At 41.1% G+C, this 18,873-nt stretch overlaps 2 protein-coding genes across 2 annotated transcripts; one reads left to right on the forward strand and one right to left on the reverse strand.

Annotated features, from left to right (window-relative positions):
• Window positions 1-1,020: 1,020 nt before the first annotated feature.
• LOC112290432 (serine/threonine protein kinase HRR25) lies at window positions 1,021-7,184 on the forward strand. The gene is made up of 13 exons (XM_024536644.3): window positions 1,021-1,946; window positions 2,381-2,421; window positions 2,858-2,927; window positions 3,622-3,770; window positions 3,931-4,026; window positions 4,300-4,370; window positions 4,489-4,550; window positions 4,649-4,712; window positions 4,941-5,025; window positions 5,187-5,313; window positions 5,496-5,578; window positions 5,822-6,016; window positions 6,382-7,184. The coding sequence occupies exons 1-13, from the start codon at window positions 1,871-1,873 to the stop codon at window positions 6,715-6,717; spliced, it is 1,455 nt and encodes a 484-aa protein (XP_024392412.1). The 5' UTR covers window positions 1,021-1,870; the 3' UTR covers window positions 6,718-7,184.
• A 1,463-nt stretch (window positions 7,185-8,647) lies between these two features.
• On the reverse strand, window positions 8,648-9,795 carry LOC112290539 (chlorophyll a-b binding protein, chloroplastic). Its single transcript, XM_024536898.3, has 2 exons — window positions 9,592-9,795; window positions 8,648-9,395 (listed from the first exon to the last, which is right to left on the reverse strand). The coding sequence occupies exons 1-2, from the start codon at window positions 9,741-9,743 to the stop codon at window positions 8,744-8,746; spliced, it is 804 nt and encodes a 267-aa protein (XP_024392666.1). The 5' UTR covers window positions 9,744-9,795; the 3' UTR covers window positions 8,648-8,743.
• Between the last annotated feature and the right edge of the window lie 9,078 nt (window positions 9,796-18,873).

Genomic DNA, 18,873 nt, shown 5'->3' on the forward strand with positions numbered 1-18,873 from the left:
GATGCATAATATATGGCCTTTTATAAAACCAACACCAAAACAACAATATTCAAGGAATATATTCTATGAAAATATATAAAATTTAGTATTTATGTATAATAATGATACTTTTTTCTAATTGATTGCAGGGTTTCAAAGTGTTATTTTATTTTGATACATCCTATATTCAATAAAAATAAAAATAAACTATTTATTTGTAAACAAAACATCCAACATAATTCTTGATAGATAATTCATAGGAAATTGTAGCTATGTATATATATATATATATATATATTTATTTATTTAACATATTTTTCAAAATTGCAATTAGATAAAAGTCAAATTAATTTGTATTATTTTAATAAAAAATCATGACTTTATTTAGTGTACATTCAACCATTATCTAAAAGTCACAACAATTTGCAAGGACCATCTACTCCCACAAAGACACATGTCACTACCACTTGAATTCAAAATAGTGTGTATATATCTACATCTAGACAAGTAGTGCTCTTCATCGCCTTCTCCTTCTTCTTTCTTTTCGTCATATGATTTTATTCCAAGAGGATTTCATATTACCCACATGAGCCCCTAAAAGGAGGATGCAAGCAAGCAAGTAAGCACGGACCCAGGGCCACAAAGCCACAAGATGTGGGGCAAGCAAAGGGCAAGTGGGAAGGAAAGGAAGGGCACTACCACTACTACAACTATTACCCCACTAGGGCTCTATAGAGAGTAGTGCCAGTAGTAGCAGGTAATGAAGGAGGGAGAAAAATAAACAACACACTAATAGGGCGCCACGGCACTTATCCATAATTGGTACTCTCCTAAAAGCATGGCTCGGAGGAGGATATTAAAGCACTCCTCCCCCACCCAGCCCCTACATCTACGCTCCCCTCATGTGCCCTTCCTTCTTCCTATCTACCCATATAGTACATCCTTCGTGGCCATATCTACTAGTGCAGCCCATGGCCGGCTCTTACGGTTGCGCGCTGAAGGGCAAACAAGACGAATGGGGATGATGGGAATGGGGATGGGGATGGAAGGAGAATAGGGCAGCGTTCCCCTCTGCCCCTCTCTCTCTCGCTCTCTCTCCCTCTCCCTCCCCTTGCCCTCGTCCGCCATCGCCATAGCCACAACTCACACCCTCTCCCTCTCCCCCCCTTCCCCTCCTCTTCCCCACCTCGCTACCTACGACGACTCTCACTCTGCTTGTTTACTCGTATGCGTGCCTGTTTGCTGGCTTGCTTGCAGCGGCCATGATACGCCGGTGGACGTGACTAGAGTAGAAGAGAGGAGAGGAGAAGTTGAGAGCGAGAGAGAGAGAGAAGAAGAAGAAGAAGAAGCAGAAGAAGAAGAGGAGAATAGGAGGAGATTCGACGACGGAGGAGGGCGCGATGCGAGTTGGAAGACGGGGATAGTCATTGGAGGAAGGGGCGGAGGTGTATTGGAAGTGTGAGACGCTAGGGTTGCGGAGATCCGGTAGCGGGTAGCGGGTGTGATGTGATGTAGATCGGAGGTTTCGGCATCGGTTGCGAAGTGGAAAGCAGGGTGTGGGAGAGTGCGTGTGAGAGAGAGAGCGAGAGGAGCAGACGATAGCGATAGAGCAGCGGAGGTGTGAGAGAGTTGAAGGGGGTGATTGGCATGGGTAGTTGTTTGTGAGCGTGTTGGTTGTTGGTGGAAGTTGAAGGGGTTGTCGAGGACGGAGAGAGAGAGAGAGAGAGAGAGAGAGAGAGAGAGGTGTTGTTTAGGGGAGGCATGCGGGAGCAGGATTGGTGTTAAGTTCGTAAGGAGAAGGGAGTACATGCAAGTGCGTGCTTGTCGGATATCGGACAGCTGGATTTGTAAATAAGCGGAGAGGAGGGTCGGTAATCAGGGGCGTACATCGATGGAGCCGCGTGTGGGAAACAAGTATCGGCTGGGACGGAAAATTGGGAGCGGTTCCTTTGGGGAGATCTATCTTGGTAAGTCTAGATCGCCGCCTGGTATGTTTGCTGACTGGCGCACGGTTTGTTGATGGCCATGAGATCTTGTTATCGTTGCCAGATGGGTTTTGTGTATTGCCCTAGGTGTCGATGTGTGCATGTGTCCACTTCCTGGACGCTGCTGCCATTGGGAAATGATTTGGTAGAGTTTTATCGAGGAGGTTTAAGCAGATGGAAATTAGGGGTGCCGGACATGCAACCAGATCTGAGCCTCTCCGTGTTTTATGGAACTGCCAATCTATTTGTGCAGTGGATTGTCTGCCGTCAGTAAAGTATTGCATTTGGCTTTGCTCAATTAGATTACATGCCCTACAGCTCATCTTAAATTTGGCATTCGGAAGACCCTAGGTGAGTGTTGAGACTTCATCTTGAATTCCAGAGTGATTGACATGAATTTTTCATCTCTACTTTAGGGACCAATGTTCAGACCAATGAGGAGGTCGGAATAAAGCTGGTATGTAAGCTCGGCCTGCCTGTGTTTTGCATTATTAAGCTGCGTGCTCAATGCTCGAAGAAGTAATTGTTTTGAATGTTTGAATTACCGAGGCATGCGTTCATGTATCCATATCCTGGACCAATCTATTCAAATTTGCTAAAGTGGAAATATTTGAGCTCGCGCATTGAATTTCGTTTGTGCTTCTATTCGCACTCTTTGTGGTGCGGTGAACCGGCTGCCCCACGTGTATGGAATGAGGGAATTGTCGGTTGGAATCGTATGTCAAGGGCGTGCCTGGACTGTTTGGAAGAGTTGTAAATGGCATTTTACTTTACTATGTGACTTATGGTCAATTGTGTGGCCTAATGGTTATGGACACAATTCTAGCGAAATCAGCCCTTTCTTGGATTCTATTGCATTCAACACAGTGTGGCGTTTTTTTATTTCTATCCAGGAAAGCATCAAGACGAAGCATCCACAATTGCTGTACGAGTCCAAGCTCTACCGGATACTACAAGGAGGAAGTAAGTAGCTTTGTATTCACTATCACGTGCAGAATGTTGCTTCTACGTGTAGTAAAACCCCTGGAGAGCCCACGTGTTGTGGCTGGAAAACCCTTGCAAGCTACTCTGACACGTGAATGCTTTATAAGAAGTCTCAATTAGGATAGAAAGTGGGTTCTGCTACTCTGTAGCTTTCATTGGGAGACCTACTTGAATTTCTAGTAGCAGATGTCTCGATTTGTTTAAATGCTGCACTGGGATGTTTAATATCAAGTTTTAGGTAGTGATCGCTGTGGTCTTATTTCCACATTTTTTCGAGGACTATTTCCTATGCGAGACAATGCGAGTTCAGTCTGATGCTTATGAGATTATGCCTTCGCAATTTCGGAATTCCTCAGCTCTTGATTATCAATCCTTTGATTACTTGATGGCGTGCACTACTTCCTACAGCCACAACATGCCTTTCATAATTAAATCCCATGTAGAAAATAATTCAAGTTTTAATAGAGATTAGCCTTGCTTCTCTAGAAGTAATTTATGGTCCGCCGAGACGGCACTTCTGGAGGCAATATTCAATCTTCTCCTTCATCATGAAATTCCATTAAATTGTGCTCGTACATTTTATACTCACTGTATTTGTCTATCATTCAATGTTCATGCGCTAGTATTCGGAGACTCTTTTTTGGGTTAACCTTTCGACTTTGTTCTGTTTTAGCTGGGATTCCCAATATCAGATGGTTCGGGATAGAAGGAGACTACAATGTCTTGGTTCTGGATCTGTTGGGGCCAAGTCTCGAAGACCTTTTCAACTTCTGCAGCCGGAAGTTCTCTTTAAAGACTGTTCTCATGCTTGCTGACCAGCTGGTGTGTACATGATCTGGACTTCTCTAGTTTTACCTTCAGTTTTCTCAGTTCTATTTTATTTTTATTTTTTTCATTTTGTATTTATTTTTATCGGTTTTATAGGAATTGAAGCATGTTATGGACAGCAAGTAAATCCGTGTGTACTGTTCTGTTCATGTAGATCAACAGAGTGGAGTATGTGCATGCGAAAAGCTTTCTTCATAGAGACATCAAGCCTGATAATTTTCTAATGGGGCTTGGTAGGCGAGCAAACCAGGTATTTTAGAAAATTCGGCTTTTGGACCCATCGATCGATGTCATCGTTGGCTTAAGCTTCTGTGCTTATCTACCCACTGGGCAGACATACTGAAGTTAAGATTGTCTTAAGATAGATTGAAAACTTCGTAAAGCATGAAGTGTTTAGGTTATTTGAGTACTGGGTTATTGTGATCAGCGATCGTGACGGACCAAATGAGATGTATCCGTGTGTAAGAACACGCCATTGGAATGCATTTATATCTCTTAATATGCGCATCGATAATCCCTACAGGTCTACATTATTGATTTTGGTCTTGCCAAGAAGTACCGCGACCCTTCCACGCATCAGCATATTCCCTACAGGTTGATCTTTGTTTGTTTGCGCAACGTCTACTTGTACCATCTAATTTTCTAGTGGAATGCTATTTTTGATACATGTTGCACCTGTTTGTATCAATAACCCTGAGCCTCTGTCAAATAGGGAGAACAAAAATCTGACAGGGACTGCTCGGTATGCAAGCATCAACACTCATCTTGGTATTGGTAAGTTACACTTAATCTGTACTGCCTTTGAATCACCCGTGTTTTCTCTCTTTTATGATCGCATCATTAATGATATTTTATTTGCACCATTTGAACAGAGCAAAGCAGACGAGATGATTTGGAATCTCTTGGATATGTGCTCATGTACTTCCTGAGAGGCAGGTGAGTCCGATGATGAAACTTCATCCTATTTAAAAAGATCAATCCATTTGAAAAATATGCCGCGAATTTGTACAATTTTCGTTCTATATAACCAATTCAATGTGCTTCTCCAAATGAGGTTACATTTTCATGTTTTAAGTTACGAATTCTTCTAAACCGTTGTAGCTTTGCGGCTAGAATGCATCAATATTATCCATATTCAAAGTTGGTTTGGTTTATGTGATCTAGTCTTCCATGGCAAGGACTGAAAGCGGGAACCAAGAAGCAGAAGTACGAGAAGATCAGTGAGAAAAAAATGTCCACGCCCATTGAGGTACTAACTTATCATACTGTTTATTCAAAGTGGATCTAAAATCATTTCTTTCTTACGTATTTAAGTACTCTGCATCGGGGTGAGGTGGTTGTCTCACGCGTTATGTCTGCATATTCCATTTTGAAATGTTACCTTACTTTCATCTTGACATACGTGTTCAGGTCCTTTGTAAAAATTATCCTTCAGAATTCGCCTCGTACTTCCACTACTGCCGGTCCTTGCGTTTTGATGACAAACCCGACTATGCATATTTGAAAAGAATCTTCCGTGACCTCTTTATTCGTGAGGGTATGAAAACTGTAACTTTTGTAGGTTTCACTCTTGCTTGGGCATTGTAATGTATCAAGACTTGATCCTAAGCGCAGACTTTACTATGCTCTATCAACGAACAGATAGTTTGTGAATGTTTGATGATTTTCAGTTTATTACAGTGCCACTTCTGCTTGCCTAAACTGGAAATAGTTTTACAGGTTTTCAATTTGACTACGTTTTTGACTGGACAATTCTGAAGTACCAGCAGTCACAAATTTCCGGTGGCAGTTCAACTCGACTGGTATGTGAAATATCACGTAGAGTTGTTTTGATGATTTCTGTCCGTTGATTGCTCTCTGGTTTGTGAATTGAAGTCTTTTCATAGGTGTAGCCGTGAGTTTAAATATCGTAATGTGACAATTGTAGGTGCTAGTTTTTGGATGACCCCTCCCACTTGGTTTGAATTCTTTCCTTGTCCAAGTTTGAATGTGTTCCTCACGTGAATGGTCGATATTGAATATATTAACGTTTTTCTCGCTAGCAGGGTGCTTCTGCAGGGCAAACCAGTGGTGCACTTGGAACTGGGGCTACAGGAAGCCGAGACCTGCAGCGGCCCACCGAACCAATGGATCCTTCTCGGCGCAGGCTTCCTGGAGGAGCAAATGGCTCCGGGGTCGCAAATGCTTTGGACTCATCTAAGCACAAAAGTCCTGGACTTGATGAATCTGCTAAGGATTCTGTAATTTTCGGAAGCTCTTAATCCCATACTCTTAATTGTGGTTTGATAGTTTTCGAGGTCTAAAGAAACTTTAGTCTTGAACCTTCCTAAATCAATTTTAGAAATGTCAATGCACTCAACAAAGATTGTGACCATACTTCGACATTCAAAAAATTTCTTTTATCTTAGCCAACTTTCTAAGAATATCACGCTTACGAGCAAGATTACTTCGCGGTGGTTAAATCAGACGCACGTACAGAAACTTCGTAGCATTTATTCTATTTTACAATTTCTCATTATCAAATGTAAAACAAAACTGGAGTTTTTTTTACCTGACTCGAACTAAACTAACATAGTTGAGCTATGGAACGTATGGAATTATGCAGGCTCTTGCTGTTGTGTCAGAACCAGAGCGCATGCATACATCTTCGTATGCAACTCGGGGGGGTTCTTCCTCCAGGCGAGCTGTCCTATCTAGCAGCAGGCCCTCAGGGGCATCAGCAGAAGTCGTAGATTCCTCTCGAACAGGGAGCAGTAAGCTTGGTCCCACCAGCTTACGGTCGTCAGCAGGGATGCAGAGGAGCTCTCCAGTTACTTCGGACCCAAAGCGGATATCTAGCCGCCATCCACAACCGCCATCTGCCAACTTGAGGATTTACGAAGCCGCTATCAAGGGAGTTGAATCACTTTCTGTTGAGGTGGATCAAAGCCGTTATAAGTAGGCCCAGGCTTGTGGTTATATAGCCGGGCTCTGTCTTCTATCAAACCCTCTTGTTATGTAGATGAGAGTTGCTCTACATTTGGCAACAGCCTGATTGAGGGGAAAACGGTGGTTCTGTCCTACAATGGTGCTAAGACTACAGGTCTCTCATACTTAGGAATGAATGGATCTCTATCTTGTTACCATCAAACCATTGTCAGTGCTTTGTGTGGTAGCTCTCTGCCATACGATTCCTAAGGAAATAATCATTAGATTGCAGCAGAAGCAACCAGCATGCTTGCCGGCTTGTGAAGCTTTTTATCACTAAACCATAATCCTTGCCAAGTAACGTACGAGGATGAAGTCTAGGGAGTGAGAATCTCTCCCTTGGTAGTATGTTCACTGCTTGCAGCCATTAGCTTGTTGCTAACCTGTACATATCATAACTTGGAGTTATGTAATGCAAATCTATTGGAGTTTACTGGCTTACATGTGATGTGATCTGATGTGATCTGATTACTATTTTAAAAATGGTTCTTACTTTGTATTTATAACGATACCAGCGGATTATGCTGGTTCACAAATCTTCTTGTTAGGAGAGAGTTCATGTAGTACATGCATTTTTTAATAGTTTAATTGTTGCATGGGTTTGACGTACAAGAGTACTGTGTCCAATTTGAGGACTGCAATGCTGCATTACACGCAAATGCATTGTTTTATCGACTTGAAAGAGAGTGTGATCTGAAGGAGCACGTGGGCTTACTTGGCTTACGTTTGGGTAGTCTGGCGGATGTCCATGGCTTCGTTGCATATGATGGAAATTCAGGAACAGATACTAACTTCTCGTGGGTGATAGATGTGTATTTTGACCCAAAGCATGCAGTTTTTATGATTTGAAATGGTTTCTGCAGTTGCACCTGCAATGAATAGAAATGGGTTCTGTATTTACTGAGGAAATCAGGTGTAGTTGCAAATGTACTAACTCGTGGCTGTATGGGTGTTCAATCCAGTATCTGGTTAAAATGTCTCGTCATTCGGTGAACCTTGGTCTGCTGTTTGGGTACAGAACTGCTGAGGATTATGTGATTCCACATTACCAAGTTTCAACCGTCCCCCCTCACATACCCTTACTATGTCTGCAAGCTTCTCCCGTTTAGCTTTTGAGGGGTCAATTTTCTTAAACCCAATTTTTGTCGCAACTTTCAAATATTGTTTGTACGAGTTATTTTTCACTGATTATTCTGCCATTGAAGATGAATGTCAAAAAATGAACAGGTCTTTTTTATAGCAAATTTTTTCAGCACTTGGAAGATTTCAAACTTTTTTTCCTTGTGCACTCTATTCTGTACGAAATTTGGTTCTCAATAGCTGAAGAATTTTCATTCATCTTCAAGTTGATGGAGTTCTAGGAGCTGAAACTGTCTACCCATGTAACGTATCGTGATGATATACAATTGAAAAATGAAGCAGTATGTATGGAGAAGATAGAAACAGATTAAGACGGAACAACATTTTTCTCTTCTCAACGAGCATGACATGGATCACATCAGCTCATGGGTCTAAGCCAGAACGAATTGTTTTACTGTGTCACGTGATGTATGAGAGTAGTAGCAAATTATCTTGTAATTTCGCATTTAGCAACAGAAGAGTATTCAGACATGCCAGTTAAAGCAAGAGTTAACGAGCGGAGACGAAATGTTTTCTCTACTGTTGTGGATAAGATATCTCCTGAAATAAAAATATCTACCGTGGGTTGGTTGTATCCATTTCTTCCTTTCCCTGTTTACGTAGTGGTGGTGATTAGAAAAGTAGTATTTTCGATATCTCGGAGTGTGACGCATTTCCTAAGATTTCAAATCATAAAATCTGGCTCAGCGCTCAGACCAACATCCTCATGGCCAGTGCAAATGTTCAGTGGTAAACACACCATCTCACTCATTGCAGCCACAATAGGTAGATAGTTCCCGATAGATTAAAAAGCCCCGTCTTACATTGCTAAAGATCTATGATACAATTCTCAATCACAGCGACATGTTCATGTCAATAGTCTAGTTCCCGGGAACGAAGTTGGTGGCGTAGGCCCATGCGTTGTTGGCAACGGGGTCGGCCAAGTGGTCGTTCAAGTTCTCCAATGGGCCCTTTCCGGTCACGATAGCCTGAACGAAGAATCCGAACATCGAGAACATGGCCAATCGCCCGTTCTTGATCTCCTTCACCTTCAACTCAGCGAAGGTGTCGGGGTCGTCAGCCAAACCCAAGGGGTCGAATGAGCCTCCGGGGTAGATGGGGTCAGTCACCTCACCCAATGGTCCACCGGCAACACGGTAACCCTCAACAGCTCCCATAAGGATAACCTGGCAAGCCCAGATGGCCAGGATGCTCTGAGCGTGCACAAGGCTGGGGTTGCCCAAGTAATCAAGACCACCCTCGCTGAAGATTTGAGCTCCGGCCTTGAACCACACAGCTTCACCGAACTTCACACCGCTCTTCGCCAACAGCTCAGGGGTCACGCACCCCAAAGCTCCGAGCATGGCCCAGCGGGCGTGAATAACCTCAAGCTCCCTGTTGCGGGCAAAGGTCTCGGGGTCGGAGGAGAGTCCAGCGGTGTCCCATCCGTAGTCACCAGCGAACTCACCGTTAAGGTATGAGGGGGTCTCACCGGAAAATGGGCCCAAATACTTGGGTCTGTCAGCTCCATACCTACATTGTTCACAGCAATGTTAACCTGGTTAGCGATTAATGTCACACCATTACCGGACATATTATATTAATGAGCCACCCATTATCAGAAACGCGGCAGGAACCATGTGCAAATGCTCGACAACAGCTAACTAATCAACAACAACTGCACACTGATCGCAGATACAAAAGCAACCAGCGCGACTCAATAACGCACCAGATGCTATCGCTACCAGCGGACTTGTTCACGGTCCTGCGCATGGTGACGCGGGCCTGGCTGGAGCCGACCTTGCGGGAGAGCTCATTGACAGGCTTGAGCAAGGATTGCCCAGCCAAGGCAGTGGAAGCGCAAGCGGTACAGGCGGCCATAGCTACAAGAGCAACAACAATCAACTACACCAGACCACTGCAGATGGGAGCGAAACTGAACAATGACAATGTTGGAGTCGAGGAGGTTATTTAAAGGAACATGAGGGAGGCGAAGGCGATCAAGGAGGATGGAGCTAAGCTGGGTGCCAAGTGGATAAGATGCGATCCGAAGAGGTTTCTAGTGGACTCCAAGTCAAGTACCGCGAACTGAGGGTTTTGCTGGTGGCCATGGAACGGGCGACGCTACGCCGCACAAACTAACGTCCGTTTGCTGCCCCTGACTCCACCTCCATCATGGCGCTCGACAGGCATCGTCTCCTCCTCAGAAAGAAAAAAGGAATCCCAGTCCTGAATGAAAGAACTAGTCGCGCTTCTTCGTCGTCTTTGTCTTCTTCGTCGTTGTCTGCCCTGCCGCGCCCAGCCAGCCACACATGCAGCGCCTTTCGCCATGGCCATGGCTTTTGCGAACAGATTTTTCCTCGCTGCGCCGTTCTGTTGTCTCATGGGCGCGAGGGGGCCACAGCTCTCACACTTATGCTCCCAGAAGATTGACTGTTGTTCCTCTTCTTTTTCCTAAAGCCTGTTGAGGGATTTCTCTCTTTGGATTCGTTTAATATGTCATTCGAGAGCCATTGCATTGATTGAATCCTTCTTTTTTTATTTATATTTCCCAAAGTGTCTCTTCTTTTGAATGTGGTGTTGTCTTTTATAGATTTTATGTGGGAACATATGTAGATGAATGTTTGCATAACTAATGGTGCATATTACTGAAAGGTTGATATTGACTTAAGTTGAAAAATAATTGATATATTTTTTTTGTTCCTCTTTAATATTTTTGTATATTTAAATGTTAATTATAAAATTAATAAATTAGTGATTTATTTATTTATTTTTTGTTATTCTAAGATCCATATAATAATATGATTTTTTTATCCAATTTTTATGATAAAACAACTTAGGTCTCAGACAATGACATAAAAAGCCTTTTTATTGGTAAAGACAAAGAAGTCTATTTATTGGCAAAAATTTAAAATTTTATAAGATAAATAATATTGACAAAAATCAAGCATTGGAAAAAAGAAGTGGAATATAATATCTACCATACCAGTGGAATATAATATCTATACCAACAATAATATCTCTTATTCATCTTAAATTTATTTTCCTATAAAGATCATTTTTAAGCTTACAATAAAAAAAATCATGGATTAGTATCAACAACTTTGAATGATGATGCAAGCTCCAAAAGTTGATAGCACATTCTTTCTTGTTGATGAATTGATAGTTACTCAAATGTGCAACTAATACTATTGAAGATCATTTGAAGATCTTTAGAAGATGCAAATGTATTTGTTGCTAGTAATGAAGGTATTAAACCAATAATATTTATCAAATAATATTGAAGATAAAAATTGTCCATTGTCAAAATATCTCCATTATAAACTATAATTAATATCTTATGCTTATATATTATTCCTAATGTCTTTGTCTATGTGCCTACATAAGAATTGTCATCGAATATTTTTTTTTGTATGTTTAAATTAATCAAATCCAAAGTTAAAAGCATATATGAATATTCTTACATAACATTTGTAAAAAAAATAATATGTTGATAATATATGTGAAAGTAAATAAGTATTACCTAAGATAAGTTGCTAAAAGGTCAAAGGCAGCAAAGGTAAAAGTAAGTAACAATGGTGGCGACTAGGTTTATGATGGCAGCTAGGATTTAAGAGGCGGCTAGGTAAAGTGGCGGCTAGGTTAAGTGGCGACTAGGGTTTCATCAAATGGATGTAGATGAAGTTCAGCCATAGTAGATGTAAATTCCTCCTATAAGTAAAGGAAGTTGGAAGTGAGAAGAATCTCATTCCACACTTCTCTTGTGTGCACCCTTGCTGATTTTTACTTACTTGTATCTTACTTGTTGTGTTTCTTCAATAGGTTATGGGCCCACTCACACTTTGTTGTGCCATTCAAGTAAGTTAGTATCATTGTTAGGGACATATTCTTTAGAACTTTCTAGAAGAGAAGCCTCTGGAAACTTTTAAAGAGAAGTTTCTAGAAGCTTCTAGAAAGGAAGTCTCTGGAACCTTATAGAAGAGAAGTTTCTAGAAGCTTCTAGAAAGGAATCCCCTGGAACTTTCTAGAAGCTTCCTAGTTAATAGAAGTAGCTCGAGAAGTTTCTAGAACCTTCTAGAAAGGAGCCTCTGGAACCTTCTAGAAGCTTCCTAGTTAATAGAAGTAGCTCGAGAAGCTTCCTAAGTAGGAGTATATATAGGGATCGAGACTGAAGAGTTCTTCAGTCTCGACAACACATCTCTTGGAGTTCTAGCTCACCTTTCTGGTGTTGTTCTTGTACTCATCTGTTTAATCTAGTTCTGCCACTTCTTCTTGAACTTCTTGTTAGATTTCAAGTCTGTATTTTGTGTCCGTGACAATTTGTCGAGACTACACTAACTTGAGATATCAGAGCTAGTTCTTTCTTAGTAGAGTGTGGATTACCCGTCTACTTGAAGGTATACTAGCATTTTTTAGAGGTTGCGGATTACCCTCCTCTAAACTGATACTTCTTCTGTTACAATATCGGAGTCTTATTCTTCTTGGAGAGAGTAGATTACCCCTCTTCTTGAAATTCTTAAGGCATTTTATAGGTTGTGGATTACCCTCCTATAAACCAATATTGCCTCTTATAGGGTCATTTTTGTCCTTCGTTTAGAATGGCCGGAGGTCAAGACATTAGTATGACAGAAAGTTCGGAGTCTAAGTTAGATGCTATTATGAATGCCCTCGCTACGTTATCACAAAGAACTGCAGAGATTGAAGGAGTGGTGGCAAGGCTTCATAATGATGGAGTATCTGGGATAGCACAATCTAAATTACACCAGCCTCAAATTTCGGCACTTGGAGAAACAACTTTACCTCAGGTTCGACAAGAACCACTAGTTCTACAACATAAGGAGTCTCGAGTTAGCCTTCCAGATATGTTTGATGGAACACGTTCTAAGTTTCGAGGATTCGTCAATCAAATCAGGTTGATAACAGTTTTACAGCCCGAACGATATCCAACGGAGGAGTCACGTGTTGGGCTTGTTGGAACCTTACTTACGGGACAAGCTCTATCATGGTTTGCTCCTTTGTTTGAGAAACGATCATCCATATTAAACAACTTCGAAACCTTTTTGGAAGCATTTGCGGAAGCATTTGGTGAACACGATAAGATTCGATGGGCTACAACAAAGATCCGGTCGCTACGACAAGGGATGCGTTCTACATCAATCTATGCTTCGGATTTCAGGCAATTAGTATGCGACATCAATTAGGATGAAGAAGCGTTGATGAGTCAATTCTATTGGGGTTTAAAAGATGATGTGAAGAATTTGCTGTTAACTCTTCCTGATCCACGAATGCTCAATGAAGCCATTAGCCAAGTTGTGAAGTGCGATAATTGCTTATTCCAACATCGCCAAGATCAATGCTCAAGACAACATACTATTCGCCATGCTCCAACTATGTCGGCAAGCAGTGTAAATTCGCATTCAGAAGTGGAAGACATGCAAATTGATGCGGTACGTATCAAATCTCTTACTATAGAAGAAAAAAAGCGACGTATGGAAGAAAATTTATGCTTCTATTGCGGTGGAGAAGGCCACAAAGTCGAAAACTACCCCAAAAAGCAAAATCGAGGCATAGTCAAGACTAGGAGAGTATTTGTTCAGGAAAACGAGGATGCCCAGCCACAGTAGGAACCGTGCGGCTGGACAATGAAATATCCCAACAACAATCAGGTTCCTTTCTTTTTGCCCAACCTGCACTTTGTTTTACAATCCCTTTGTTTATCGGCCCTCAAAAACTGAGAACCTTAGCACTATTAGATTCAGGAGCATCTACTTGTTTTTTAGACGAAGAATTTGCAAAGCGTCATAAGATTCCTTTAGTACAAAAATCAAAACCTGTTCATGTTGAGGTCATAGATGGTCGACCTTTATTGTCTGGTAGCATCACCCATGAATCAAAACCTATAGAAGTAACGTTTAAAGACCATAGTAGTCATATTATTTTTAATATTATTAGAACCCCATCAAATCCTATTATTCTTGGTCTTTCTTGGTTGGAAAAATATAATCCATTGATAGATTGGAGGTTGCGGAAGATGACTTTTCCCACAAAATCATCAAAGAAAAAACCTAGTAAAAAACCTCGAAAAAAGAAACCCTTATTCATTTGAGCAAGAGCGTTTATAAGATCATCTAAGGAAGGCACTCCATTTGTCATTTATGCGGCTCCAACTACCGAGGAGAAGATCTCAACAGCAAGTATACCGGAGCAATATAAGGATTTTGAAGACGTGTTTCAAAAGAAGAACGCCGACATACTACCAGAACACGGACCATATGATTGTGCCATAGACTTGCAAGAAGGAGCACAACCACCTTTTGGTCCAATCTACAATCTATCGCAAACAAAGTTGGCAGAGTTACGAAAGTACATCGACGAGAATCTAGCCAAAAACTTCATTCGTCATTCAAAATCATCAGCTGGAGCACCCATCTTATTTGTGAAGAAGAAAGATGGATCATTACGGATGTGTGTGGACTATCGAGGCCTCAACAAGGTAACAAAGAAAAATCGTTACCCATTACCCTTGATTTCTAGTCTCTTAGAAAAACTTGGACGTGCGAAGATCTTTACAAAAATTGATCTAAGGGGAGCTTATAATCTCGTACGAATTAAGGAAGGAGATGAGTGGAAGGCAGCATTCCGTACAAGGTATGGTCATTTCGAATATAATGTCATGCCTTTTGGTCTTACCAATGCTCTAGCGGTTTTCCAACATATGATGAATGACATCTTTCGAGAACACCTCGACAATTTTGTTGTCATCTATTTGGACAATATTCTAATATTCTCTAAAAACGAGGAAGAGCATGAGGAGCATGTTCGTTTGATCTTGGAAAAACTACGCAAGCGAGGACTATATGCCAAATTAGAAAAATATTTATTTCACCAAACGGAGATGGAATTTTTAGGGTTCATTGCGACTACAGAAGGTTTGAAGATGGACCCCAAAAAAGTAGAAGCAATCATGTCTTGGGAGGTTCCAAAGATGGTTAGAGACGTACAATGCTTTTTTGGTTTTGCTAACTTCTATCGGATCTTCATCAAGAATTATTCTCAAGTTGCTACTGCTCTCACTCGATTAACATGCAAGGATAAGTTGGAATGGGGACCTTTGGCGCAGAAGGCATTTCAAGACTTAAAGACAGCATTTACTACAGCTCCAATTTTGGTACATCCAGACTTTACAAAGGCCTTTTATTTAAAGACTGATCCTTCAGATTTTACTTTGGGAGCTGTGCTTTCACAAATGAGTGAAGACAAGAAGCTCCATCCAGTTGCATTCTATTCTCGAAAGTTCTTTGCTGCTGAAATCAATTATGAGATTCATGATAAGGAACTTCTTGCTATAGTGGATTCTTTCGAAGAATGGCGTCACTTTCTTGAAGGAGCTGCACATCCAGTGACCGTATATACGGATCACAAGAATTTGGAGTATTTCATGATGGCTCGAGTTTTAAATCGGCGTCAAGCTCGGTGGAATATGTCGCTATCTAGATTCAATTTTATTATCACTTATCGACCTAGAAAGTAGCAAGGACTATCTGATGCTTTATCAAGGAGATTGTATCTTGCACCAAAGGCTGGAGAAGTAGCGTTTGATGAACAATGTACAACGTTATTGAAGCCAGAGAGATTTCAACTTTGTGCTTCTATTGTATCATTTGATGCTGACTTCCTAAACCAGGTACGTGCTATGACCATTAAAGATTCAGTAGCCATTGATATCAAGCAATGTATCAATGACGACAAGTTCAAGGTGGAGGGAGATCTTTTATACTTTGAAGAGCGATTGTACATTCAAAAAGGACCAACACGACTCCAAGTTCTTCAATCTCGCCATGATTTTCCAACTGCGGGACATTTTGGATTCAACAAGACCTTGAAGCTTATTTCCCAAGATTTTTGGTGGCCCCAAATGTGGAAGGATGTAAAAGATTTTGTCCTCTCCTGTGATATCTTTTCAAGATCCAAGAATCCTCGGCATCGCCTTTATGGACTTCTACAGCCATTGCCAATTCCACGTCGACCATGGTCTTCAATTTCTATGGACTTCATCACTGACTTGCCATCATCAAACTCATTTGACAGCATCTTTGTCGTGGTAGATTGGCTTACGAAGATGGCACACTTTGTACCTTGTAAGAAGACATCATCCAGTGAAGTCATAGCAAGACTCTTTGTCAATAATGGGTATCGATATCATGGACTACCAGATGATATCATATCAGATCGAGGTACCCAGTTCGTGTCAAAGTTTTGGAGATCTCTCTTTGGAATATTGAAGGTGGATATCAAGCTTTCTTTAGCTTTTCATCCTCAAACTGATGGCCAAACGGAACGGATGAACCAAGTCTTGGAGCAGTATTTACGATGCAGCATCAACTATCAGCAAGACAATTGGACTGCATATCTACCGCTAGCCGAGTTTGCATATAACAACACCCTCCATGCATCGACTCAAAAAACACCATTCTTTTCCAACTATGGGTATCATCCGAAGCTTGATTTATTGAGTCCGTCAACAAATAATAATCCAACAGTTGAAGGATTTGCGAAGCAACTATCAGAGCTTCAAACTATGTTGAAGCTTCAATTACAATCTACTCAAGATGTCTTTAGATAGATTTCGGAATCAAGCACCTACTTTCAAAGTTGGAGACAAAGCCTGGCTTCTTCGACAAAATATCAAGACCAAGCGACCATGTAATAAGTTGGACTATCGAAGATTGGGACCATTTATCATCCAGAAGCAAATTAATCCAATGGCATACCGGCTGGAGTTACCGGCTTCTATGAAAGTACATCTAGTCTTTCATGTTTCTCTGTTGGAACCTTATCGAGAGTCATCTTTTCTTGGAAGAGTGCAATGTTCGCCACCTAGTATTGAAATCGAGAACCACGAAGAATACGAGGTTGAAAAGGTATTGAATTCATGGCGAAGGTGGAGAAAGTTAGAATATCTTATTCATTGGTGCGGCTATGATATTAATAAGCGAGCGTGGGAGCCAGCTGAAAATCTTGCGAATGCGCCACCAAAGGTACAGGAGTTTCATCAACGACATCTTGATAAACCTAAATCAATTTGACGATAGCTTCTTTCTGAAGCTTGTTCTTCCAACAATATAAGAAAAAGAGAGAGCACCAACAAAATTCGTAGTTGATGTAGTTATTTTCTCCAAGATAGATCGTAGTTTGGTCTTTTGATATGAATAGCCAAGAGATAGATACTATGCCGGTCAGAGTATCGCAACTGAGTAGCTCACAAAGGCGACCCCGAGATGAAGAACTACATGTACCACGACGACAACGGAGGATACCGAGTAACCGATCACTAGTGATTGTATTTGAGATCGAACTTGCTTACGATGGTCAACCAGAAGGCATGTTTACAGGATAATTTCACAATGAAGACACGGAAGTTCATGCTTGGTCAGAAGTCGAAGGCGTGGGCCACTACCGTTGGCTTCAAGGATCGATGAACCACTTGCCTCGTGAACAACAGTTGGAGTTCATAGCAGAAGTGATGCGACAGATCTTCATTTTCTTGCGTTGGTACTGATCAACAACATTGCTTCTCAGAGACCTCAAAGCTAAAGGAGGGGGTGATGTTAGGGACATATTCCTTAGAACTTTCTAGAAGAGAAGCCTCTGGAAACTTTTAGAGAGAAGTTTCTAGAAGCTTCTAGAAAGGAAGTCTCTGGAATCTTATAGAAGAGAAGTTTCTAGAAGCTTCTAGAAAGGAATCCCCTGGAACTTTCTAGAAGCTTCCTAGTTAATAGAAGTAGCTCGAGAAGTTTCTAGAACCTTCTAGAAAGGAAGCCTCTGGAACCTTCTAGAAGCTTCTTAATTAATAGAAGTAGCTCGAGAAGCTTCCTAAGTAGGAGTATATATAGGGATCGAGGCTGAAGAGTTCTTCAGTCTCGACAACACATCTCTTGGAGTTCTAGCTCACCTTTCTGGTGTTGTTCTTGTACTCATCTGTTTAATCTAGTTCTGCCACTTCTTCTTGAACTTCTTGTTAGATTTCAAGTCTGTATTTTGTGTCCGTCACAATCATTCTCTTGTGGTTGTACTTGTGTGGAATAGATCTTATGGTCTTTGTTGAAGTTAAGGTTTGTAAGATCTAAACTTGTGTTTTGGGCATGAAGAGGTGCTAAATTTGATCTTATAAATCTCTTACATTGCTTTGTTGATTCTTATCTCGCTAGATTGATAGTTTAAGACATTATAGAAAGACCTTGATGGTGTCTTTTGTTCTTTAACTTACCTTGTGTGTATAGTGAAATGTTTGACTCAAAATAGTGAGATTGCATGATATTGAGGTTTATTGGAGTACACATAGGTGGTAGAAGCTTCAAAGCTTAAGTTGAGAGTGTTTTGAGTGAGAAAGCACTTATTTGTTCACAAGAAGGCATTCTGGGACTGTACTAGTGCAAAATTGTTTTGGTAATTTTAAGCTCATAGTGACTCCTTTTCTTGATATTTTTTGATAGAGCCCTTCTTAGACATGGCATCTAGTCAGGGTGAAGGTTTGAGAGTGATTGAGAAGTTTAGAGGGGAAAATTTCTACCATTGGAAGGTCAAAATGGAGCTTTTGTTGGCATCTTTGGACCTTTGGGACATTGTAGATGAAAGTGAAGAGGCTCCTAGCATAGTTATAGATGCTAAGGAGAGAAAGGACTTTTCTAGACGTGAAAAGAAGGCTTTTGGCATAATTGCCACCAATTTGGATGAAGCCAACTTTTCTCACATCATCTCTTGCAAAGGACCAGTAGAAGCATGGAAGTCTCTTTGCAATATATATGAGAGCAAGAACTTGTCCAATATCATCTTTACAAGGAGGAAGACCTTCACTTGTAAGATAGAAGAAAGTGAAGACCTCATGGCTCATATCAATAAGGTAAAGGCTATTGCAAATCAACTAACAATTGTTGACAAGCCTTTAGAAGAGGATGATATTGTCATGACCTTGCTGATGAGTCTTCCCGAGTTCTACAACTACCTCATTGTA

This window comes from Physcomitrium patens, chromosome 13 (genome assembly GCF_059467195.1).
Source record: "Physcomitrium patens ecotype Gransden chromosome 13, ASM5946719v1, whole genome shotgun sequence".
Taxonomy (NCBI): Eukaryota; Viridiplantae; Streptophyta; class Bryopsida; order Funariales; family Funariaceae; genus Physcomitrium; species Physcomitrium patens.

Coding starts and splice junctions, on each gene's coding strand:
- LOC112290539 (XM_024536898.3), bottom strand. CDS start 9,743: ATGGCCGCCTGTACCGCTTGCGCTTCCACTGCCTTGGCTGGGCAATCC. Junction 9,396..9,591: donor GCTGGTAGCGATAGCATCTG/GTGCGTTATTGA, acceptor TGAACAATGTAG/GTATGGAGCTGACAGACCCA.
- LOC112290432 (XM_024536644.3), top strand. CDS start 1,871: ATGGAGCCGCGTGTGGGAAACAAGTATCGGCTGGGACGGAAAATTGGG. Junction 4,371..4,488: donor CATCAGCATATTCCCTACAG/GTTGATCTTTGT, acceptor TCTGTCAAATAG/GGAGAACAAAAATCTGACAG. Junction 5,579..5,821: donor GTGGCAGTTCAACTCGACTG/GTATGTGAAATA, acceptor TCTCGCTAGCAG/GGTGCTTCTGCAGGGCAAAC.